The sequence below is a fragment of the Centroberyx affinis genome, unplaced genomic scaffold (genome assembly GCF_046629955.1).
Source record: "Centroberyx affinis isolate AG114_WGS23_722 - 3 ecotype Tasmania unplaced genomic scaffold, CSIRO-AGI_Caff_v1 ptg001094l_1, whole genome shotgun sequence".
Classification (NCBI taxonomy): domain Eukaryota; kingdom Metazoa; phylum Chordata; class Actinopteri; order Beryciformes; family Berycidae; genus Centroberyx; species Centroberyx affinis.
In genome coordinates, this window is record NW_027279639.1 from 840,966 (window position 1) to 866,981 (window position 26,016).

At 42.6% G+C, this 26,016-nt stretch overlaps 2 protein-coding genes across 2 annotated transcripts; one reads left to right on the plus strand and one right to left on the minus strand.

Annotated features, from left to right (window-relative positions):
• Positions 1-53: 53 nt before the first annotated feature.
• Positions 54-8,948, minus strand: nelfa (negative elongation factor complex member A). The gene is made up of 11 exons (XM_071523553.1): positions 8,739-8,948; positions 7,574-7,745; positions 5,642-5,803; positions 5,221-5,310; positions 4,845-4,972; positions 4,318-4,387; positions 4,022-4,110; positions 3,692-3,803; positions 2,707-3,035; positions 1,901-2,000; positions 54-369 (listed from the first exon to the last, which is right to left on the minus strand). Exons 1-11 carry the CDS (start codon positions 8,946-8,948, stop codon positions 185-187), a joined length of 1,647 nt encoding a protein of 548 aa, XP_071379654.1. The 3' UTR covers positions 54-184.
• An 11,287-nt stretch (positions 8,949-20,235) lies between these two features.
• nicol1 (NELL2 interacting cell ontogeny regulator 1) lies at positions 20,236-23,971 on the plus strand. The gene is made up of 4 exons (XM_071523558.1): positions 20,236-20,284; positions 20,508-20,650; positions 21,809-21,897; positions 22,698-23,971. The coding sequence occupies exons 2-4, from the start codon at positions 20,539-20,541 to the stop codon at positions 22,767-22,769; spliced, it is 273 nt and encodes a 90-aa protein (XP_071379659.1). The 5' UTR covers positions 20,236-20,284; positions 20,508-20,538; the 3' UTR covers positions 22,770-23,971.
• The last annotated feature ends 2,045 nt before the right edge of the window (positions 23,972-26,016 follow it).

Below are 26,016 nucleotides of genomic sequence, written 5' to 3' on the forward strand. Positions count from 1 at the left end.
CCCCCTCAGTAAACCCCCCCTCCCCAGTAAACCCCCCCCCTCCCCTTCCCCAGTGCTTGATTTGGCCCAAGTGTGTATGCAAATGCCTGTATGCATGTAAACATGTGTTTTGGGTGTATACGAAAGTGTGTGTAGAGGTGTGTGTGTGTGTGTGTGTGTGTTTGAGTGTCCCCTCCGCACCGCCTCAGGACGTGTTGGTGATGGGTTTGTATTTCTTGAGGCGGGTCCACTGTCCTGTGGAGTAGTTCATTTCGAACACGGTGTCCACCAGCATGGTGGTGCTGCCGGTGCCGTCCGCCTTGGGCAGGACCTCCGTGTGTTCGCTCAGCTTGATCTGGATGATGTCCCCCTGCTCCGGGCACGGGTTCTCTGCAGAGAGAGAGGGGGGAGAGCGGGTTAGGACTGGGCCTTAAAGGTGTGTGTGTGTGTGTGTGTGTGTGTGTGTGTGTCTGGGACACATTTGGTTCTTCTAACACTGTTTTTTCTGAAATCCACTCAGACTGTGTCGTGTCGTTTCTTCCTTCCATTTTTTCCAAGTGTGAATCTCAAACTACAATTATACAAGAACGATGGTAGACAGGTAAATTCTTGTTTTCTGATTTTGAATTTTGAGCTAAAAACTAAAAAGCTGAAACGGTTCTGGACAGAAATTTCCCATTTGTGTGTGTGTGTGTCTGGGCATCACCAGGCACACTTGGTTCTTCTAACACTCAGACTATGTGGTGTGTTGTTTGTTCCTTTCATTTTTTTTGGGTAAGTGTGATTTAAGGATTTAACTGTGTAAGTGTGTAAGAAAGTCTCAAATTACAATTATACAAGAAGGATGGTAGACAGGTAAATGCTCATTTTCTTCTTATTTTGAGCTAAAAACTAGAGAGCTGAAATGTCGGGTTCTGGAGGGAAATTTCCCCATTCATTTATCCCATAAGGAAGATTAATTGCGAAATGACTGTATATGTTCCTGTAGAAGCCATCAGTCAATCTTATTCCTGAATTCCTTGTGAAATATTACACTACCCACAAGCTTTAGCGCGTTCCCAGCAATCAGAGAGGTCACGGTAACCATAGAAACGTTCCTGCTCCAAAGTTGCTTGTGGTTGGTAGGCTATCAACCTGTATCGGTGATTGACGCTGCTGCACTGTGGCTCTGCTGTGAGACATGTCGTCTTTTTTTAAGGCTGAGGAGGAGAGCGTGTGCAGGGGCCAAAATCATCACCAATCATTAATTACTGTTATATTATTTAGTATCACTTTCTCTCTTAAAAAACATTATGTACACTTGCATTTTTTCGTTTTACACACACACACACACGCACATACTGAATCTATTGTTATAAACGTGTATTTTTGATTTATCTCATTAATGGTTGGGTTGGTTCAAAGCTTAAATCTCTTTATATCCAAATTTGTCAAAAATGTCTATGGAGAAAATGAATGAGAAATTTACTCAGACATGGTTGCACTGGTGAGTGACAAATTCAGCGAGAAGTATATTTACTAATTGCACAGCATTGGTGTTTTTTTGTTTTTTGGGGGAAAAATTATCTCAGCTCCCCCCCCCCCCCTTTTTCAAATTGATATATTTTTCATTTTCAAAGAGACAAATATTTCAACTTTGTGTTTGTATTTGAAGGACTGTCTGTGTGTGAAAAAGGTGAGACAAACACTGTATACACTTAACAGTCAAGCATTTTCACATAAAAGAAAATACAATTAACACCTTAAAAAAAAGAATGTGATGAGGCACACAGAAAGGCTGGAAAACTGACTCCAATTAGAAATAAATGGGAGTTTTATGTCTAAAAAAACATCCTTGGTTGTGACACATCGTAACAGGAATACATAATAAAAGGGAAATCAGATGTTTTTGATCAGGCAGCTAGTGAGACAGCTACAGTACCTCTGGATCCAGCCATGAAGCCCAGGATGAGGGCCTTCTCTGGCCTGGTGACCTTGTTGGCTGTCTTGAACATCTCCTGGGCCGCGTACATCTGGTCTCTCTGGGGAGCAGACAGCATATGGCAGAGGGTTTAGTTGGCTGAGGAGAAGCTTCAATAGAATATTAAATTCTCTGCCACTGACACAAACAGTTGTTCAGAAAAAACTGTATACAAAGTGTCCAAAATTAGCTTTTCAGCTCAACTCCCAAGGATTGGTAAACTAAAAAAAATTGACCTGCCAAGAATATTTACTGAAAAATGATCAGTATGTTTTTAATAGAAATGTCATTTTTCTTAGAAATATGTCATATGAGGTTTATAGCACAACAAGCAGGCAATCAGGAGCCTGTTTGATACAGAGCCATTGTTTTGTTTTGATCCCGAAGTGAGTCTATGGTGGCCAGCAGGGACAAAGTTTGAGACCAGGCAAACACCAAAGACCGTATGTAACCAAGGTATTGAAATGTTATTATCTCAAAACGTTGCTGTCCAGAGGGGAGGGTCACTTATTGATTTATCCACCAAAGACAAATATTACCAGTTAATTTCAGACCCTGTACACATGGATACACAAACAGATATACAGCTGGATAGATAAACAAATAGACAGATGTAATAATAATCTTATATTTTTTCAGAAAAGTACATATAACCAAAGTGATTAAAAAAGGCATAAGCTTTAGTTTTACAGGCCTACACATGGAATAGAGAGAAACTATCAGCCACACTGTTGCTATAGGAACACCAGCATCCTCTGTGACCTTACCGTGAGCGACAGGTTCTTTTTGGGCTGGGGCTGCGGTGGCGTTGGGGCCGGTGCCGGGGTGGGGGTCTGAGGCGTGCTGGGGGGCTGGGTGGGGGTCTCCGGCTGGCTGGCGGTGGCGGCGGCCGGGGGCCCGTTGCTGGCGGGGGTGGAGGCCGGCGTGCTGGGGGAAGTGGGGGTGGCGGGGCTGGCCGTGGTGCTGGCGTTGTACATGGGCGTCCTCTGTTTGTACTGGCCCGGTAAGGTGGCGGTGGCGCCGCCGCCCGCCGTGGCCGACTCCTCCGGCTGACGAGCCGACTGCAGGGCGTCCCGACCTGAACCGCCTGCGTTCGCTGGAGAGGAGGGTGATGAGGGAAGACTTGATGAGGCTGATGTGATACTCCATTGATACCCGTGGGAAAATGTTCCCTCCACAGGGAGTAGCATTGGGAAATGATAATATTTTATCAGTGTTGATTTCTTAATGAAAAACTTATCAGATCCTTTATTTTGCCTTTGTAGACCTTTATAGTAACTGAGCTAACTGAAATTCTGCTACCAACCCCAATAAAAAAAATCTTAGCTATTCATGCCATACTCACAATAGCCTTGTATTGTGTATTCAGTGTTCAGTTTTCCACACAACAGCAGACAATAAACAGGTAAAAAAAACACTAGAAACTGATATCAGGAATATCCATTGGAGGAACTGGAGGCAGTTCCTCAATGCAGGACACTCCAGCAGGGCAGATGCTTGTATCCGGACCGTCTGGCTGAAGGATGGTGTCATTAATCATTACGGCACCCTGGTTGTCACTAGGTGTACTGAAGCTATCCTAGCATCAGGAGAGGGAATTCTTTTGTTAACTGCTGCTTTTAGTCTATACTTTCATTCTGGTTTTTCACTCTGTTTTTGTAAAGAGTGTCTGTACCTGTTGTTTTTGGCACTGGATGCAAGACAGATTTCTGTGTGAACGGACAATAAAATGCCTTCTTGGCTTCATCTAACCTGGCTGCGCCTCTGAGCTGGGAATGTAGGAGGAGGAGGGCACCATGCTGGGCGTGGCCGGTAGGTAGCTGGTTGATGGGAGGGCGCTCTCGTTGTTTAACGCCCCCAGTTTCTGAAACACAAAATGTGCCAGTGAGATACTGTGTGTGTCTGTGTGTGTGTGTGGGTGAGAGAGATAGAGAGCAAGAGAGAGAAATAGAGAGTGAGACAGAAAGATGGTGGTGAGAGGAAAGAAAAGAAACAGACAAAAAAGTGAAAGAAAGAAGAAAGTGTGTGTGTGACAGAGACACACAGAGAAAAAGCTAGACAGACAGAAACAGAGTTAAGTACCTGTGCAGAGACGAGGCCAGCAGCGTAGTCGGGTGTGGCGTTCTCCACCACAGCTTCTTCTTTGGCTGCTTTCTCTCCAGCCTCCGTTTCTAAAGCAGAGGAGACATCATCTGAGCCTCGAAATAACCACACATTTGAGTTATGAGTCACTCAACTAAAGTAAATGAGAAACGCAAATTTTGAAAATCTCAAGTTGTTTGGTAGACTGATGGTGGACTGGAAAGAGTGAGAAAGAGACATTGAGATAGAAAGGCACAAGTAAAAAAACAAAAGATTAAAAAAAAAAAAAAAATTACCCAAAGTCTTTCTTCTCCTCTTAGCCTCCCTGCCGGCTCCGACCATGTCCAGCTCTGAGATGTCCAACAACTGAAAAGCAAACAAGAAATTATTCTATTAGAAATGTGTTTGATTCCTTGTCCGATTAAAAAAACATTAAAATAAATAACATAAAAATGCCACAGTAAACCAGTTTATGTACCAACAACAATTTCATAAAATCAAAGTTTAGATTAGTCGTTGCACAGTGACCAAAGAGGTGAAGTAATAAAAAGCAGCTATTACAAAAACAAAAAAGGTTTGTGTGGGTGAGATAAAAAGAAAACCCTGAGGGAATTGTGAAAAAACATCTAACCAAAAAACTATAAAAAAAAAACAAAAAAACAAGCAGAAACTAAATGACAACAAAACACAAGAGGACGCATCCATATAGCAGCAATAAAATGCATGTGTGATGAGTATAATGGAAATTTTACAAATTAAAATAATCTTGATATGGAAAATAAAATAGGTTTGCTAGACAACAGTTTTGTCTGTCCCAGATTACCTTGACCCCCCTCTCCTTGCGCAGGGGCGTCCTCGCAGGCGGGATGGGTGTGCGGTTACTGGGAGGGCTGAACATGCTGGGGGTGGTGGGGCTGCGGAACGGGGCCTTGGGAATCCCCTTGAGAGGTGCTGCGAGGGAAACATGAACACAGGTCTCAGCAACAGAGATGGAAGTCAGTCTACCATTTGAAAAAAGTGGTTCATTCTCTTAATATTTGATAGCTTAAAATGAAAAACAAATTATGCTACTTTTAAAAGGATAGCAGGTAAGTTAAGAACACTTAGATAATGAATGATGAATTGAAGTACTAATTTGTCAGCAAAAATAGGCACAAAAAAAAACAACTTTTGTGAGTGTTTATCTTTGTTAAACTCACTAGTGGTGTCGATCTTTTTGACCAAGCCTCTCCCTTTGGCGTGAAAAGGCACTCCTGCTGTCTTTTTCAGCTGTTGGGCCGTCTCTGTGGCTGGAAAAGGAACGGCACAGTAGGGAATCAAGCATAACAGCTGCACAATTTCTTACATTTTAAGCTGGATATTACAAGCCATAAGGTAACCCAACCGCTTCTTTGGACAAATAAAAAAGGGAAACAAACATACAAATAAATAAACAAATACACTAATTTCTTTAACCTTATATACAGTTGTTACAAACATGTAATAAAGTAAAATATGCCAGCAACCAGCCAAAAAAGATGCCAACTTTCCTAGTACTTGCAAATATTGGCAGAAGGTGTGAAATCAGACCCCATCGCTCCTGTTAGGTGTGTGTACTATCTGGAGGGGAGAACAACTTACATTTCTGTAGCAGCTCTGCCCTGAGGGTGGCGCTCTTGGGCTTCCTCTTAAGCTGGAAGTGTTTGACGGGGGGCGTGAGGGGTCCCACCAGGATGGTCAGGGCGCTCTTGTTCAGGTACTGACACTCCAGCGGCAGCATGGCAGACGCCTCACACTCGCCCACTGGGGGAGGAGAGGAGGCGGAGAGATGAGATGCAGGCTGGGAAATTACTGCACGCCAACACATGGTCCATCTCTGGCTGTGACTGGTAAGTGTGTCTACTCTACCAGACACTTTGGTGTGTGACCAGCATTGTTCTGAGGTTTCTTTAAGTTATAAAAATCTAAGTTGGCTGACAAAATAGTGCGAGTGTCCTGTGAACTTTATGGAATCCACTGGCCGCTGTGGCCAGTTGGCAAAAAGGTTTAGTTTCCTGCTCTGGAAAGGATTAAGCAACAGGTGTTTGTGGATAAGCAGTAGGACAAATACACACATAGTTCCTATTACAGCAAGAAAACTCTTACCAACTAGTAACAAGCTGTAGTGTAACTATCTGTCCTATTACATATTACACTGCTCTAATGACTGCTTTTTGTTTGTTTCTCTGTATGCCAACAAAATCACCCACTAACAATCTAACAACAAATTAGAATCTAATCTATTAAAATACATCCAGCCCATCTCATACGTGATCCACATGAACACTTCCTCTGGGAGAGAAGATCAAGAAAATATGTAAAACAACCGGTCTTCATGTCATCTGCGTGAGACCACCGCATGTGACATTTAGCAATCATTGACAGCATGTTGCTATGGCCTAGATTACTTCAAGCATGGAGCATCTTGGGGTTCTGCATGATTAGTGAAGGCTCTTATGCAGAGCAAATTACAATAAGTGCACAGAAGACAGTCTGCATAAATACCTCCAATATGCATGTAAACCATCTGATAAAAAGGCTAGTTGAGGTCATTTGAACAATCATCTACAGCCTCTATGAGTTTTCTTGGCCTTCAGTCAACTTGACTTTCAGTTCTCTGTAAGCTGCCCAAGCATGTCTCCTACTGTGGGGTAATAACCAGTGATAGTGACGAGGGCGGGAAATTCCAACCCCCCACCTGCTAGCCTAAATTATGCCAAGTTTGTCTACTCTATGAGGCTCTTTGGCAGGTAATCAAAATCCTTTGGAGGTTTTATTATATCTAAAAGTAGTTTAAGTCCCAAAATCAGCCAGCCAGTGTAGCCCATCCTGGTAATAACTGCCAACAAGTGGCTGCTTATACTGTATTCATCTTGTCTAAATACAACTGCATATGTGCATAAATTAGATACAACTGAAACCCTTCAAAAACCCACCCATCCAAGTGGGTTTACCAAAACTTTAATCAGACTGTATCCATGAGTACAATATTCAACTCCAGTCACTCCTGCTGTTTAAAGTTCCATATAACCACAGCAAACAAGCTGATCTAGTGAGATGTTGAAAGGACATGTGGGTTTCTTGTACTCCTAGTTTCCCCACCAGGCCCGCTATGAGACCGACTAGCTGCACTGCTCTTTCCCAGGATGCAAAGTTCACTGCACACAAACATTACATACCAAATAGCCTGACACCATTGGCTGATACATTATTGTGTTTCTTGTACAAAAAAATATATATAGACGTGGGGTAATTTTGGTTCTGAGATCCAAGTTTGCTTCTGGGCCAATTCAAAGATCAACTGCAGTAGGTGTTGTAGTACAAGAATGGCTCTTATTTGGATATTTAAAGTCATCATGCACAGACAATAGTGCTATAATTACAATTAAAATTGCTTTTTGGGGTGGCAGGCTGAGTAAAAAGGCCAGATGATTAATTTCATTATATTTACATTTGTCAAGCTGTGGGGACAATTTCCAGTGGCAGATATGAATGGGTCACAACTAATTCAATATTAAGGAAACACCAACACACCTTTCTCGCGGAGCTCCCCAAGGATGTCCTGTACATTTGGATTCTGCTCCTCCAGGTCCAGATTGAGGGAGCCCGTCTCTGGGAAGGACTTCAGGATGTCCGCAACCATCAGCACCCAGGGCTCCGAATCCACCGTAGCCAACTGGATGATCTCCGACAGGGCCTCCTTCATCTGCCAACAAAGGGAGCTGGTGTTAGGGCCAATCCAGCAATTTGTACTAACAAAGGATTCTCAATTTGTGTCCTACTAATGAAGGATGAAAGCCTGACACTGCCTGAGAAGTTGATGTTCCTTTCAAATTTTATTACATCGATAAAATACCAGATCCTACTGCATAGTGAACACATAGCTAGAGATCCACCCTGATTTATACATTGGTTAGTCAACAAAACTACCATGAGTTTAGAGGAACTGTGGGAGATTTTAATCTGCCACTTGTGGTCAGGAGGTGTAACATGATGAGGTGTCAATTGCGTGACAACTTTTAACATGGTGTAGTCAATTTGTTTACGTCAGAAATACTGATGAAAGGCATCGATGCAATAGTAAAGATCTCACGTTTCAAGTGGCTAGCCAAGTTACATGTCGGACTAGATGCCAAGGTACCGCTGTGAGCTGGTAACGCCCTCTAAACGGTGACATGCTTGGTTAACTTTACTGTGCCAGTCCCACCATAATGTCTGTACTGGAGACGCTCTTTGTAGCTGGCAAACCACTGCGGACTAAATCATGTAATTGTACGTTAACGCTTGTCGTCTAAGTTGCTAACGTCAGCTTGTAAAAGGTTATTATCAATAGCGCATGCGGGTCGGCGGTAAAAATGTTATTTCATAATCAGTCGCAGATACCATAACATAAGCCTGCTGCTCATAACGTTAGCTAAGGACATTAGCCGTCGTCAATACCTTAAGCTAGCTAACAATTTAAGATAGTTTAGTGAGATGATGGCTGGTGGGCTGTGCGAGTAGTAGCGGGCCACTTAACTGTCAAGCTAGTAAACATTAGCGTGAACAGCACTGTTTGGTTTAAGTGATACAAAGCGGGGGTAGCGTTGCTCTCAGCTAGACACTTAGCGCAACCTGCAAGGCTAAGCTACTTGGTTAGCACGGTAACGTTACGTTAGCTAGTAGTACTCGCGCTCCAGCACCAGTCATAGCAACCCACCTCATCAACAGTCCGCCGAGGAAGATGCAACATCCCGAGCAAGAGTTTCAGCTTCACCGGAGGCGACAAACTCGAAAAACACAACCGTATGTTGTCGATTACTGAAACGGTGAGGAGAGAAGCAATACTGGAAGGCGCCCAAAGTTCGTCGGTAGATCCTAGTTTATTATGAAGCCACAGGCCGGTGTCGCTATCCTTCATCGACGCCATCTTGGAAAAAGAAGTGTTTTGAGTTCGGGCATTTTAACAGGCTACCTAAGAAAACATCATTCAGGACCCCACCCACACTGGTAGAGGGGGGTGGGTGGAGGTGAGGGGTGCTGGACGGCTCGCCTACCAGTTGCACTGCATCTGCCCGTAGAGCAATTACTCTTTATTGCTTTAAAACGATTAACGTTCCAATAAAATGGATATGTGTGTGCACGCGCGGGCTCCACCGTGTCACTTCTTGTGGAGCTGGGAATAGTTTGTCACATATTTAGTTGCACGTCGTCCTAAAAATTACAAACGTGAACGCAAATTCCGTCAGTATTATAATAGGCTACATCCATGACCATGAGATGTAGCCAGATGCCAGATGAGCATTCTCCCTTTAACTTCATATTTTAGACAGCAAATAATTAGCCTGGCTATCAAAAATAAACTCACGAGTGCTTAAAATAAAAAGGCACAGGCCTAGTTATAATTTTGCAGACGATTCACAGAATAAAAGATGGGTTTTTTTGGGTTTTTTTTTAATCATCCTGGGGTGAAATACTCCGAGTTGCACCAAACCATCTTCAGATTGCTAGATTAAGACCGGAGGTAAAGCGGTTTTGCAAAAGGATACATTGACTTTTAGCAGCTAGTAGACACTGATAGTCTTTGAGAATATCTGAACTTTGACAGCCTGACATATTATATGGCAAGTAAAGAGCGTTTCCAATCACGGAAATGCCCTGTTATATAGGCTATTATATAATAATATAATAATGATTATATAATATTCTGACTAGTTGTTCGTTAGTCATCTGATAACTTTACTTTTTAACCTCAATAAGGAAGGTATGCCATTTTGTGTATATGATTTGTTCCATGTAAAACAATCTGCTATCTATAATAACACTTTCATCTTGAGTTTAGAGGTGAGCAATATATACATTTCGGTGACTTGGGACTTGACATTGACTTGTACTTTGATGACTTGAAAAGGTTTCTGAAGTCTTGACTTGAGATCTTGTGTTTGTGTAAATTACTTAGATTAAAAGTGATGAGATTTGTTCCAGCAGATGACTGAATTTAAATTCTGTTTTCTGAATTTGTATGGAATGACTGAATTTATTGAAGTTGAAACTGATTATAGAATCAAACTCATGATGCTCTTACCAAGTTTTTATCCAATTAAAACCATATTGTATTGAAAAGTCCTAGATATTTAGTTTTCTTTAAAACATTAAATTGATACTGGACTCTTGATTTGTTCTGACTTGACATGCTGTTGTTGACATTTAGACTTGGGACTTGACTTGAGACTTGTGCCTCAAGACTTGAGACTGACTGTGACTTGGTCACCTAATGTCCATGCAGACAGTAAAGTCAATCCATGCATGTTAATACTCTTGCTTGTCTTTTCAGCAGATGAACAGTGTGACAGGTCTTGTAGTAAAAAGCCATTCAGCAGCACAAACTGAACACATATTCAGTCTTTGCTTCTTCTTCTTCTTCTTCTTCTTCTTGTGTATTTCACACTCAGAAAAGGAGCATGTACCAAAAGGCTGGTGTTTGTTTAAATGATGCAGCAAAAAAAGCAGACAAGCATACAGACAGTCATAGTCACTGTGCTGTTTAACATCCAGAGGAAGGTGAGCTGTTGTGGAGCATCAAACAGTGTGTTGCTGTCCAGACACTGAACACTGAGCCTCTTCTCAACCTTACTGACACTAGTACTGAGAGTGAAGAGATACAAGGAACAACTGTCTTTATTTAAAAAAATATTTTTTTATTTTTTTATTCCCCAGAGAGCAAGCCAAAGGCATGAAGCATTTAGATGAAACCATCTGCATGTCATGACGGTAAAAATCAGATTTTCCAGGTAGATGATTATGCAAACTGTATGATGCCCGACACAGAGACGGAAAACATCGTCCTTCTCACTCTTCCACAGGAGCGAGACGAGGATGAGTGAGAAGGACGAGGGAGGAGTGGGAAGGAGTTAATGGATGGTGAACCCACCTTTGATTCACCATCCTTTGGACTCTAGGATTTAAAGGATGGTGAACTTTGGAAGTACCTTGGGTTGTGTAGCTTCCTGGACTTGATATAAGCCCAAAGTTTTTTCTCTCTCTCTCATTCACTGCCATTATGAGGTGAAACAGCTCTGAAAATCACATGAAGCAGATTTTGACAATATATAAGTGAATAACTTTCTGTATGTAACACCAAAATCTGGTCATAAAGATTTTGGTGTTACACTGAAAGGTTTAATAACTAAATAATAAAGAAAGCAATTCTAGTTTTTTATATATTGTCGGCTCTGCTTTTTTGGCGCTCATATAGGCCAAGTGATTTTCAGACTTGTTTGGCCATATAAGGGCGATGAATGGAGAGAGAAAAAAACATTTGGAGGTTATATCAAGCTGCACAACTCAAGGTACTACGTTTTTCGGTCCCTGTGTTGGTTGTCATGCTGTGTGCAAACACTTTCCTTCTGTTCAATTGAGGCATGAAAAGCCAATGGAAAGGCTCTACCTAGAAATGATGACGGGTTCTGGATGGTGTGTAAAGCCAGAGGCGACAGCGGCAAGGAAAAACTCCCTCTGAGAGGCAGAAACCTTGGGAGGAGCCAGGCTCTCTGAGGGAAACCCATCCTCCTGTGGGTGGTGGCCTCCGGTCCCTCTGTGGTCTGGTCGCCGGGCCACGGGACACCCAGGTAGTCCTCCTCCTCCTCCATCTTCAGCTTCACCTCCACCACCTACAGAGGGAAGACAGAGAGAGACGGAGAGAGAGAGAGACCATACTTACCTGCGCGCCGTCTTCTAGGTCCTCTTGTGGGATCCTGAAGCATCGTCTTCTAGGTCCTCATGTGGGATCCTGAAGCAAAGTGTCTGGGTCATGGTGGATCAGGTCCAGGCTCTCGGCCGCTGATCTTAACAGCCATCCCGCTCGCTGCAGGACCGTCCCACCGACCTCCGCCTCTTCTACGGCTGAGAACACAACACACACAACACACATAAGTCCAGTATTAGTGGATTTCATCAGCATTAGACAGGTGACATCCAGAATCCTTTTCAAGACCCCTGTCCTTCTGAACCTGAATCTGACCAAGAAATCATGGACTGTTTCTCTGTGTCTCTTCAGACACATGGTCTCTGCTGTGCTCTTACCTGTTTTTCGTAGAAGAGGATGTAAGCTGTGCTCTTCCTCAGGTTGCAGACAGACGCGCCGGTCGTCTCACTGACCCTCTCATCATTATAAGAGAGCCAGCGGTCTGTCAGGTCGCCTGCCTGTTCCTCTGTGTAGGCCCCGTCACTGATGTAATGTCCTGAGAGGAGAGGAGAGGACACACTGTTACATGGGACGTCTAGAGACACTCACCTACTCACATAGGTTCTCTGTAGGGTGTACCGTGTGTGTGTGTGTGTGTGTGTGTGTGTGTATTTTCATAGGCCTGGATGAAGTGTTACGACTCAAGTGCAAGTATTGTTAGTTTGCTGAAATTTGACTTAAGTAAAGGTCAAATTATTGGCGTAAACATCAAGTGCAAAACACCAAAACAATAACCGCTCATCACCACAGTGTGTATCAAATGCATATTTTTGACATTTTATAGACTAATGATTAATCCAAACAATAATCAATAGATGAATGAAAATGATGGTTAGCTGCAGTGTGTGCTGATCTTACCAGAGTTCAATGTGGAGCCGATGTGGCTCAGCACACTGACCAGGTTGTAGCGAGTCACAGCCTGAGAAACAACAGTTAGATACACACACACACACACACACACACACAAACAAACAATACCAACACACACAGTGTAACTTTCACTTAAAGAGTTAAAATCCATTTAACTCTATTTAGACTTATAATTATCAGCTAAGCTGCACGCAACTATCTATGGCCTGTTATTTAATATTTCCTTTCAATCTCTCTCTCTGTCTCACTCTGTTTCTCTCTCTGTCTCTCTCTCTCTCTCTCTCTCTCTGTCTCTCTCTCTCTCTCTCTCTCTCTCTCTCTCTCTCTCTCTCTCTCTCTCTCTCTCTCTTGCAGTACTTATCCATCTATCTCTACCTCTATCCTCACCATGGGGTCTTTCTTCTCTCTGCTCACTGTGTCTGGAATATAAAAGAATGGGAAAGAAAGAAAAACAGCAAAGAATATGAGCATTACATATATTTCACTAAACCTGATTCTAGGTCTCTATGTTTCAAATGCAAATATCAGCATCCATATTACACTGCTCTAAATATACAGACTACTGTATGCACTACATTTCTAACATCAATTCATATTTAACACATTGAAATGTTTCCTCTGCTTGCAACAACCGGATCACAGAAGAATTTTTCACTAAACATAGCTGTCATCCCAAGATGAATCTGGTGTCAGTGTCCACATCAGATGAACATCAGTCTATGTGGAAGGTGTATCAAGTTCAAATGTCACTACAGTACCCGAGGCAGAAGCAGGGCTGACAGGGGTCACACGGTCAGTCTCTGTCTGTTCAGATTCCAGCTGCAGCTCTCTGGACAGAACCACAGGGTCCTGCACCTTCTCCAGGGTCCAGAAGGGTGTGAACCTGAAGCGTTTCAGCTGCAGGACCAGCGTACTGTTGACACAAAAGACAGGGATGAAGGGGGAGAGGTGGAGAGGAATAGATAGGAGCAGAAGTTGACAGAGAGGAAGACAGAATGAGGGAGAGAGAGGGGAGACAAGATGGTGAAGCAGAATAGTTATTCTAATATTATCTGTGAATCAAAGTACTCCAGGTATGTAAGAGAAAAATTCTATATAGGTCCAAAATCACTGAAATGACAACAGTCGTGTGGTGTTTTTGTGATGGATGTGATGTCACTCACCTGGGCAGGGTCAAAAAGGACCACTGCTGTCCAGATTTGTTCGCTCCACACTCACAGCGATACTCCAACTGCTCCTCCTGCAGCACAACAGCAGCAAGGCGGCATGCTTTAAGTTAGAGATTTGCATGGATGGCAACAAATCAAATGACTAACATACCCATAGACATGCACCAACACACACAGACACACATTTTTCCTTCCAGTTTGGACTGACCCCAATAAACACATCACAACTGGGCCTGGTCTTGATTGGCTCCCTCGCTAAAGACTTACTGAAATCCGTCCAATCAGGCCAGTTTGCAGCATTTGAACTTAGTGTTAGGTGCTACATGGGGCGTCCCATCAGACAGAGGAGCCACTTACCATCAGGTATCGCTGCAGCGAGTGTCCCACGGAGCCTCCAGGCACCAGGTCCAGAGACAGGAAGGTGAAGTCCTCCACTTTCAAGGACTGCACCCCACATCTACACAGTAAAGGGGCAATACACATAAACATACAGCCACACAGTTAATGACAACTCCTCTTGTCCTGCTTTACAGACTTTGTACCATAACTACACATGAGGAGAATCACACATCAGTCAATGGCATGACAATCTTCTGGCTAACCTTCTTAGCATGTTTTGTTATCAAGACTGTTACAACTTAGTCCATCTGAACAGCAGGGGAATAATGCACAAACATCATATCAAGAGACATTTAGATGATTCAAGTTGAAAATGCCATCAGATCTGTATTGTAGTGTTGAGGGCTGTCCTGCATTTCAAATGTCTCTGTGGCGTCCTAATTGAATCCTGACAGGCTGAAACTACAGGAATGGTCAGCTATGGGACGTCCCAGCAGGTAGAAATGTGTGTGATGCGTGTTGCTGTGTAGTCTTACCCCTTGCAGGTCCTGGCACTCTGCATCTTGAAGGCCAGGTGAGCCTCCACTGGGCAGGTGTAATTCTCGCCCGTCATTGCCACGATTCCCTGCAGCATTGGAGCTAGATGTCTCATCTGGTCCAACACGCTGGTGAGGAAGTCGTGAGCATCCTGAACACACACACACACACACACACAGAAACAAACAGAGAATTCAACACACAGAGGAGAAACTAGCAGCAGGTGGTGAAATAAAAAAATGGAGTAAAGATCTGCGTGCTGCTGTGTTCTCTGTTGAAGATACAAAGCTTACTCACTTCTTGCCTGTTGTCTTCAAACCTTTTGGCGTGAGCGGAGACCGTCCTCTTGAAGGAGTGGAGGACTGTCCGTTTGTGGAGCATGCTGTCGGAGTGACGGGACAATCCGACGTCCACAAACCCTCTGGAGAGAAAGAGCAAAGGAACAGAGGAGAGGAGAGAATGGAAGAGAGAGTGTTGTTTTAGTATTCTGTTATTTCTTCTTGAGCTGCAAGTCTGTGGAGGAGCTTCAGAGTGACTGTGTGTGTCACTGCAGAGTAGGGAAGCTACATGTGTGTGTGGAAGGGTGGGTAGCATGTACCTGATCACTTTAGCCTCAGGGACTGAACGCCACACCTTGCATTGGCGGCTGATCTCCTGAGCGAATGCTTTCAGGCTCAGGAGGCTCTGCAGGCTGGCGTTCATATAACAAGTCTGCGCCAGGTTGGGGAACCTTAGACACAAACACAACAAGTCAGACTGAAGACAATAATATCACATCTTCTTCAATGACAGTCACAAACTGGAGCGCATTTTCTTCCCTCTGTGTTTTACTGCTATTGCATGGATTCATGTCTTGTTACAGCTTTGTATCTTATGTGCACACCTGCATGCAAATGAACAATCATTGTGTGTGTGTGTGCTTACCCGAGGCAGACGAGCTGCTCCTTTGAAAGCCTCTGGGCGGCCGGTTTGAGTCCATGGGTCTGGACCGCTGGAGGAGGAATCCAAGCCTGGACAGGCGCGGGACGTCCTGCCTCAGGAATGATTTCCACTAAGGTGACAGCCTTCTTTTGAGGCTGCTTCTTCTTAGTGGCTTGCTCCACTTTGGCGGGAGTGGATTCAACCACCTCACCCCTCTGTGTCGGGGGGGAGGGCCGCTCCTATTTGGCCTCAGCAGCAGCTGGAGCCTTCGCACCTGCATTCTTACACTTCTTTTTCTGTTGGGAGGAAAGAGATTCACATATGCTTAAATATAGCAGAGGCTGCAGCAACAGACTAATAAACTATAAAAAATAAGTTTTTGTACAGCATTCACAACTTACAAGTTCAAATGTAAAACAAAAAATCTGAGTCATGTTTAGCAGCGGCACTTTGTGTGAAACGTACCTTGCAGCGACTGGAAAACAACCTCCGCCACCAACGAGGCTTCTTGGCCTGCTGCTGGTTTCCAGGCTCTGGTGCTGAGACTGGAGTGGCGGAGGTTGCTGGAGGACCGGGGAGCCCCTTCTCCTCTCTGGGCTCCTTCAAGTTCACACTGCTGATAAAGAGAAACACAGTTAGTTGTCTGTAGGCACTTTGGGTGAAATTATCCACCAGACTGAATAAACCAGCTAATGAAAGGACCACAGAAAGTAAAGGAATACAGTCATGAAGCATTTCCTCACCTCTCCTGATGATCGCCCACGACAACGTTTTTGTCAGGGCTTTTTGGTTTGTGCTGATTGGAATAAAGGAAAATACACATGGTTAAATATGACAGAGACATAAGCTGCCTTCATAACTAAAATAAGTTGGCATAACTTGGACTCACAGAAGATAGTATCTGATCTCTTTCACAACTTACAAGTTCAAATGTAAAATCTACAAACTACTAAAATCTGGTTCATGTCTAGCAGCAGCACTTTGTGTGAAACGTACCTTGCGGCGACTGGGAAACAACCTCCGCCACCAAGAAGGCTTCTTGGCCTTCTGCTGGTTCCCAGTCTCTGGTGCTGAGACTGGAGTGGCGGAGGTTGCTGGAGGGTCAGGGAGCCCCTTCTCCTCTCTGGGCTCCTTCAAGTTCAGACTGCTGATGAAGAGAAACACAGTTGGTTATTCTAAGGACCACAGAAAGTAAAAGAATACAGTCATGAAGCATTTCCTCACCTCTCCTGATGACTGGAGTGCAGTCTGCCATCATCGGCCCTGACAACATTTTTGTCGGGACTTTTTGGTTTGTGCTGATTGAATATAGAAAAATACACATGGATAAATATGACAGAGACATAAGTAATATAACTAATATAAGTTGGCATAACTTGGACTCACAAGATAGTATCTGCAAAACACTTGTAGATGCAAGCATGTGTAATGCCAACATTATCAATTCACAAGGTCACATTTAAAGCATAGAAACTACTGAAAAACTGTGAAACTTACCTTTCGGTGACGCCAAGGACAGCACAACATCCTTGCAGTACTTTTGGCAAAAATGCCAAAACTAATTTATGATTAACATACTCCTGAAAACAAGCGTATACTTTGCAGGGTATCAATCTTCATCTGACTCCAGTCAGCAGCAGCCAAGGTTCAGAACATGGCAGCTCTAGAATGCTGCCCATTATGAAGTCATAAAGTCACTGCTGCAACATTCAAATGGAGAAGTTTGAATGTAAAAAAAATATAAACTGTATATAAATATAAATTATAGAAAATATAAATAAAGTCATTGCTGCCAACAATAGACATTGGTGGTCCTGATAATACATTGGTGTGCAAATGCAGTGTAATGAACTTGTACTGTTCTAAAATTGTTTTTCAAAAAGAAAAAAAATGAAAAGGGGGAAAAACAGTTAGTTCATTGGAGGATGTCATTCAGATATTTTTGAGGTTACGACAAGGAGGAGAATCGACTGGTGTTATGAATTAGCAGTTCAGAATCTGGAAGAGCAGGACCGCATGTCAAGGTCCATGGTGTGTAAACTCACCTTCCTCCCCCTCTGCCTGATGCATTCACATACAGAATATGGAGTGGGGACTTGAGTCAGACTCAAGTCAGTTTTAACTACTTGAGACTTGTACTTTGATGACTTGAAAAGGTTTCTAAAGTCTTGACTTGAGATCTTGTGTTTGTGTAAATGATTTAGATTGAAAGTGATGAGATTTGTTTAATTTAAATTTTATTTTCTGAATTTGTACGGAATGATTGAATTTATTGAAGTTGAAACTGATTATAGAAATCAAACTCATGATGCTCTTACCAAGTTTTTATCCTATTAAAACCATATTGCATTGAAAAGTCCTAGATATTTAGTTTTCTTTAAGATATTAAATTGATACTGGACTCTTGATTTGTTCTGACTTGACTTGCTGTTCTACATTTAGACTTGGGACTTGACTTGAGATTTGTACCTCAAGACTTGAGATTGACTTAGTCAAACCTCTGCCAATAGTTCTAATAATTTATCACGTTGACAAAATAAATAATAATATCTAGTCAGTCATCAGCCATCACTCCTTTTTTACCATAGTTTTGTGGTAAATTATACGTTAGGGACTTTGCCATAACTTTGGCTTTAGTGGGCTGACACTGCTGGGAGTTGGTGCAGGGAGATGGATGGAAGAGAGAGCACTGTTGTACCTGCTGGCTTTTATATTCAGTTTAAATGCAGACACCAGTAGGTAGTTCTGTCTTAGACAAATTTACGGTGTGTGAAGCTGCTCAGTGTAGTAAGGCTATGCTGTGTTCTCCCTGTCTCCCTCCTGTTAAAGTACACACAGAAAAAAGAGGGTTCTTCAAGGGTTCTTTGGTCAGAATAGTGGTTCTGCTTAGCACCGTAATGACTTGAACAACCCTCTGATCTGCTGACATGACGATAAAATTGGCAAATCAGAGAAAGACCCAGTATGGTTCTTAAAAAGGTCTTTTAATACTGCTGAATGAGGAATTTTATATGTTCTTAAATGGTTCTTTACAGCACCATAAAGGGTCTATGTAGAACTATTTGAGCATGGTGCTGTAGAGAACCTTTCTAAAAGGGTTTTTATAGCACCAAACGAGTTCTGCTGTGGTTCAAGGATAAAGAACCATTCTCTGGTGCTATATTGAACCATTTTCTGGAGTAAAATCTTCTCCAATGCCTCTTCCTTTGCTGAACATCACTCTGTGGTCTGAGGCATTTCTATATAGGGGACCATGAAAAAGACTGGGCGAGGCTATCTTTAAATCAGCACACTAAAGTGCTTATCCAGTGTGATTCAGCCCGACACTCGGCTTCTCGCTGATAGCCTGTTCAAAAGCAACACCTCAGCAGAGCTTTTGGACGCTGCAGTGTGGAGATGGATGTGACGGTGGCCTAAATGGGACATATTAACCAAATTATTCTGAGCCACTGGCCGGCCGCTGCTCATTTCGGGCCAGCGCGCTTCTCCTTTTTCCCCCATACAGAGAAAGATATAGGAATCAAAATGTAAGGGGCTGACTGCTTAGTTTTCTGTTTTGTGTTCCACTTGGCCAAAGAATATATTGAGTTTGAGATGGCAGGATAAAAGAAGTCTTCTTAGAGTCAGAATTGCTTCCAACATGTTTATCCTCTTCAGTGAAGACAAAGAGAAAACCTTTGACTGAAGAAGAAAATATCCAATGAAATGTGGTCTTACTTTGGAGAAACACCAGCACTAACAATACACTGGAGTGAGATAGAGGCGACACATCATCTCCACCATAGGCACCTGAGCAATGGAGCAAGTGGAGCAAATGCATCCCCATTATTCAGTTAGGGGGAGCAAAGTTATGGTTTTGCTACCCCACTTTTTGTATTTTTAAAAATACACTTATCATCATACAGTCCCCGCAATCAGGTGATTATATTTAAGCAGCCTATATCAATGATCATTTTACTATTTTCAGCAACTGACAAAAACAAGTAATAAAAATTTTTTTGGACCACCCTTTGAGTTGGTTCAGTCAAACCCGTCGCTGATCGTTTGCCACAGCATGCTTTGGCTGTCAGTCACAGTCTGTCAATGAATCCACACAGGAGTCTGTTGCAAAGGTAAGAAACATGCCATTTAGCTTAAATCATTGACTGAAAATGGAACATAGGAAAAGATAGGCTAGCGTATGTTGAAAGAACCTGCTTGGCCCACTGACTCCAGCCAAACTTTAAACTAGCTAAAAGTAGGATTGTACTGTCGCCGAAATGCCAAACCGATTTGCGAGTCAACGTTAGCTAACTTTGCCAATCAAACATGTTTAATATTATCGGAACTGAAATAAATAAAGATGGACTTTAGTAAGACCCGCTTCCAATTGCCTGATATAAACCCTGTACAGATCTGTATGTGTAGCCTACATATAGGGACATACTGAAATAGCAATTGTATTTTAATTTCCCATATATTCCTTAAATGTATTATTTATTTTCACTTTTTGCTGTGTGTTACTCAGAAAACCTTCATGTTCGTCAAGCGTTTTATTTTGAATGTTATGGCCGGAAGTCTTGACGCTGGTCCCCAAAGCAAAGCGCACATCGGCCTAATACGCATGCGCGCTCCGTTAATCCACATAATACGGTCCTAAGTGGGCATTTTACACTGGTCTGGGTTTCTCTAAGATATCATCGATTTGTAAGTACAATATGTAACAATTCTGTATCCATGTTGACTATATTTTTAACAGAGTGTGTAAATAAACGCTTAACGCAGAGAATTGGGCTAATATCCACACAAAGCCTGTGAGGTTTTGTGATTTCACTGACGGTCGCATTAGATATTAGACTATCCGTGTGTTGTTTTTTTTTTTGTATCTATGTCAACCACAGGCCTGCTCATTTTACTCTGCATATTCCAGGTAATTGATCGTATTGGACATTTGCATCGCCATGGCGTCCAGTGGCTATGTGCAGGCAGCGGCGCTCGTGGTGCTGGTGCAGCTGCTCTGCCTCGGTGCAGCTGAAGCGGAGCAGGAGACTGGCACCGTAATCCCTGCCGAAAGTAGGTGCATCTTAACAACTGCATTTGGATCTCTTCCCTTCCCTTTTTGCATTTTAGATTAGATTCTGTGTGTTTTCAGTATGCCGCCTCCGTGATGCTGCTACATCAAGATCTCCACTTTTGTGTTGAGGATTCTCACTGGAAATTGTAGGTCATCCTGTACAGTATGGTGTATTATCAAAACATGATGCTGGGCCTGCTCTTCTTGGTGACACCGTTCTTTATCTCTGCTAGGTTTGACCAATATGGGGGTTTGAAAGCCCATAACAGTAGCCTAGTTTTGTAGCCTATACTAAAGCGCCGATGACAGATATTTTGTGCAAATATTCAGAATATTTAAATTTGACAATCTTCATGCCAAAAAACCCAAACACAAAAAACCAACTGGTATTTCATCTTTCCCACAGAATTGTATTCTTGTCAGAGTGGAAAAGCCTCTGAAACAGCATTTAGACCAGTGGTTCTCAACGTGGAGTCCGGGGACCACCAGGGGTCCTTGAGGGGGCTCCAGGCGGTTCCCCAGCAACTTGATGAATTGATAAATTTCAGCATTATTTAATTTACAAGCAGTTAATACAATTAGAGAATGTGGAAGAAAAGACTATTTTGATCATAGTTTCACTGTTATCCCCTACCTACAATGCGAATAGTCATGGAGTTCTGGACAAAATCATATCTGACAATAAAAATATTCTCAGATATGGGTCCGAGAGACAAAATCTCATCAAATGGGGGTCCGTGGCTCTAATGTGGACTAAATTAGGGGTCCATTGTATGAAAAAGGTTGAGAATCACTGATTTAGACCATCATTTGAAACTAAAATTCTCCATTGAAAGCCATAAAAATAAAATTAGGCTACTTTAGGGTTAGCAGCTTTGCACCTAATGAATGGTGGGGGGAGGGGGGGGGGGGTATTGTGTTTAAAAGAAGAATTAATTAAAAAAACATTAGTCAAGAATTAAATGAATAAATACAATGTGCAAAGAATATAATATGTCATTGCAGGTTTTACAGACTGGTTCATGCAGCTGTGGTCAGAGAGGAGCCTCCATCATACTGGAGGTGGATGACATGATTGGCCGATATCGGACATATCGGCCTGGCATTGTCTAACCCTTATGTCACTATTTCTGAACTCCACCTGCCTCTTTGTCCAGGTCGCCCCTGTGTGGATTGTCATGCCTTTGAGTTTATGCAGAGGGCGCTGCAAGATTTAAAGAAGACCGCTTTCAACCTCGATGCCAGGGTGAGTGAAGCCCCTCTCATGGTTGGATTTGAGTCTTCTCTTGTGTCCCTTCAGTATTGTTTCTGCACTTCAACAGCATCAAGATCACTCTTCTTTTAGAGGTTCTGTATTATTCAGTTGCCATGATTTTGTAATTAATGTTTACGTCATACTGTGGCCCTGGACAAGAATAATAGTCTTCATGATGTTTTGTAGCAAAAAAAAAAAGGAGATGACTAACACACAGTCGCAGTTTTCATTCAGAGGAGCGGATAAATGTTTTCAGCACTTGGCTTTCATCGGTGTTCTCATTATACTCCATGTGATGTTTTGCAAATGCATGTAGGCTAGTTTAGTTAAAAGGTTTATTTACTGAATTGCTGCAAATTTTCCATACCTCTGATTGGATGGATGTTAGTAATTGTTAAGTGAGGGGAAGTAGCGATGCGTTTACTGGAGTTAGTCTAAAACTGCCTGGAAAAAAATCAAAATTGAATCCCTCAAACAAAGTCATATTTTAACAATGTCTTCAATAAACATCTTTCATCATATATCTGTATAGAGGGAAATTTGAAATCCGATAATAAGGCCCCTTTAATATCAAATTATTTCACTTTATTACACTTTATATGAGGTTCTGTTGTCCTGACAGTATGTGTTCCTATATAATATTCCTGTAAATGTATTATACCGACTCTGATTCTGATGCTATATGGTCTTTTTATCATCCGTAAGCAACATTTTCTGCTCAAGAGATGATGTTGCGTTGAGTTCATAACTTTTAGTCTTTCGGTGTTTCCTCTGTCCCTTTCCCCTCCCAGACGGAGACGCTGGTGCTGCGGGCGGAGAGGCGGGCTCTGTGCGACTGCATGCCCACCAACTCCCTGCGCTGACCCCCTTTGCGTTGTGCGTACGTTCGTGTATTTCACAGCCAGCCGCTACATCTGAGGACACTTCCACTTCCCATCACACCCAGACACACACACAGAACGACCCTTTTCCAAACCTTCCTCCATGTACAGAACCGTATTTATTTCGATTTATTCACGCAACAGGCACTTTATTTTCCTTTTTCCTTGATTTGAGGTCATGCATTATAAGGCATGTGTTGTTTTGCCTTATTCAGGATGAATTTTATACCGCTGTTCTTTTACGTTGTGAAACAAATGCCTGTGAAATGAGTTTGCTTGTTTTGTTTTTTTTGTCATGGGGTTAGGGTCCATTTGTCTCACATGAGGCACACACTACTATTTGTACTCTTGTAGTGTTTGACTGTATAATGTAGATAGAATGCATCGGTAAATTTATTTCTTGAATGTGTTGAAAGAGATTAATGTTTACGACAATTATACACATAAACAAACTGTAGCATCACATGTCGAATACACAGTGTAATTAATTAAAGTGCTCAAACAATTTTGGTAACCGTTTTAATGAGTTAATGGAGTTACTAAAAATTTGCTATAATTTTATTTGTGGCAACATTGCATCGTTTTGTAAAAGCAACATAAACTGTTCGATTTGCAATTTGGCCTCTTTTGCAAAATGGTTGAGTAACTCCTTTTAAATACACTCCCTTTCCTTTGTAATAACCATAAACTGCTGGGAAAACAGTCCCTGTATTAAGTATAGACATAACAAATGTCACTATAGTTTAATTGTGAAAGAAACTTGAAGTCTGACAAGAACTTTAACAAACAATATTTTCTGCCAGCAGAGAGAAATGGGTCTTTTTTTGGGGGAAAGTGTACTTGTAGGTCTTGATTTAGCACAGCACTGTAGCATGAATTTAGAGCACTTTCTGTTAACCTATTGTTAATATAGACTATATGTATACATATGTACACTGGTATATGTAACGTAGTTGTACAAAGGCTTTTTTGTCTTTTCTGTCAGACAGAGCTGTATGAAAGAATAAAGACAAATTGTAGAGTATCAGATGAACCGCTATGAGATAGCAGAGTAATGGAGGATGGAGAGAGGAAGACATGGGGATAGAAATGATAGTTGCTTTACTGTTGTCGCTTGTTCATGAACAGTGTCCTTTGTTAACATTATGTCACGAGAACTGCCTTTGTTATCTTCATGTTGTATCTGCCATTAAAAACATCTAATACTCTTCACTGCTGTGGTCTCTTTCGTCACATCACATGTCTCTACTGTACTTTGTTATCAATGAGGGAGAAAACATTACGCCTGTATTTATGTGCATACACTACCAGTCACAAGTTTGGACACACTTGATTGAATGTACTGTGTTTTTCATGATCTTAAAGCCATTTTGATCTAAAGGCTTATGCTCAAATGCTTGAAATTTGTTTCTTAGACAAACATAAATAGTGAAGTTGATCCTTTGTATGAATTTATTTCCAAAGCCTTTGCCTTTCCATCAAGGCAAAGGGCGGCTACTTTAAAGAATCTAAAATGTAAGGTAGTTTTGATTTGTTTAATACTTTTTTTGGTCACAGCATAATTCCATTTGTGTTATTTCATAGTTTTGATGCGTTTACTATTATTCTAAAATGTGGGGGGAAAAGTAAAAATAAGAAAAATGTGGTGTCCAAACTTTTGACTGGTAGTGTATGTGTGTGTGTGTGTGTGTGTGTGTGTAGCTAAACCAACCACCACCATCAGTTTAGCTGCATGTATTCATCGCCCTGCACACTGAAACAAACTATATTTAGCACTGCTTCCATCACTGGCTGTCTAAGAGCAAATTACTTCAATCATATCAGCACTTCTCTCTGTAGTCACTTGTCTGCAGAGTCCAAACCCTATCAGAGAGGTGTGTGAGAGAGTGTGTGTGTGTGCGTGCTCCCAGTCACAGAAGTGCTGTTGTCAGGTCCTGCTGTTCTTAGCTGACCTCATCCCCTCCCACACACACACACACACACCTCTTTATTTATTTACAAAGGGGATTACAGCATGCACCCGACAAACACTGCAGCGCCCCGTCTGCTCCACCAGGAGGAGCTCCAAGTCAAGGCAGGGCGCCGGCCGTGTCGCAACGATGCAGCACTCTCCTCCTCCTCTTCTTCTCCTCCTTCTCCTTCTTCTTCTGCCCATCCGCTGGCTTCTCTGCAGAGCCAGCGGATCGGGGCGAAATAAATAGATACAGTGGAGATAAAACGGTGGATGTGCGCTGGCCGCCCACCCACCTGCAGTGACCTGGCAGGAAACACACACCGCCCAGAGACACACAGTCTGCTGCCAGCGCCGCGCAGCCAGCCAGGCACAAGCAAATCCCCCTCTACTGCAACACAGCGCACAAGCAGCAGCCTCACACAGCCAGCAGTTAGATTACTGTTGTTGAGGCAGCTTGACGTGTTTTTATGCCACCTGTCTTTTACCGCAAAGAGTGACTGAGAGGATGATAGAGGGGTTGAGGGTTATTTAAGAGGGATGCTGGGGTGCACAAGTAGCCTACACCGAGAATTAGCTGAATCACTTTGAAAGATCCTTGCATTGTTGTCAAGCAGCCTCCACTTTCTCTCTCTCTCTCTCTCTCTCTGGCTTTCATCTGCTCCTGAGAAAGCCAAATGAATCGTTACCGCTGTTTGAAATTCTCTGGCAAAGCGCTCGTAAAAAAAAAAAAAAAAAAAAAAAAAATCCTCACGACTTTCTCTCCCTCTTTCTTCCTCACACAGCGAGTTGACCTTGCCGCAGAGGCTCGCCCACCTGACTGAACCCCGGGACGAATCTAGCAAATCTCCCTCAGGCAACCCGGCCGGGATGAATGCAAAGCACAATATACTGCAGTTTGTGCTTGCTGCGGGGGGAACTGTGAGTGGGAAGGTCAGAGGTCACTTATAGAAGATGGTGAACCCTTTGCTCTTCATCTCTCCCTAGTTTAATACATCCATGATCTCTCCACGCTCCCGACCTCAAGGGATCACCTGCGAGATTCTTGTTTTTCTTGGTTTTGTCGGCACCTTTGGTGATAAGCGGTAATTGCTTTGGTGTTTTACACTCAAAATAGGTGCTGGCCCAACATACTGATATGCTCCTGATATGGACCTGCTCATAGCCTATATGTTTAGAACAGCAAATGTAAAAGCTTTCATGAACTGGGATTAGATGGAATCACTATTGTATGATATCAATTAGCGATAGAGAGCAGCAAAACGGCCATTTATTTCT

What these genes read in the sequence shown, in the direction of transcription:
- nelfa (XM_071523553.1), bottom strand. Translation starts at nt 8,948, where the DNA reads ATGGCGTCGATGAAGGATAGCGACACCGGCCTGTGGCTTCATAATAAA. An exon ending in CTCGGCGGACTGTTGATGAG is followed by an intron (nt 7,746 to 8,738) that starts GTGGGTTGCTAT and finishes CTTTGTTGGCAG; the next exon opens with ATGAAGGAGGCCCTGTCGGA. An exon ending in CAAAAAGATCGACACCACTA is followed by an intron (nt 4,973 to 5,220) that starts GTGAGTTTAACA and finishes TTTCCCTCGCAG; the next exon opens with CACCTCTCAAGGGGATTCCC.
- nicol1 (XM_071523558.1), top strand. Translation starts at nt 20,539, where the DNA reads ATGGCGTCCAGTGGCTATGTGCAGGCAGCGGCGCTCGTGGTGCTGGTG. An exon ending in CACCGTAATCCCTGCCGAAA is followed by an intron (nt 20,651 to 21,808) that starts GTAGGTGCATCT and finishes CTCTTTGTCCAG; the next exon opens with GTCGCCCCTGTGTGGATTGT. An exon ending in CTTTCAACCTCGATGCCAGG is followed by an intron (nt 21,898 to 22,697) that starts GTGAGTGAAGCC and finishes TTCCCCTCCCAG; the next exon opens with ACGGAGACGCTGGTGCTGCG.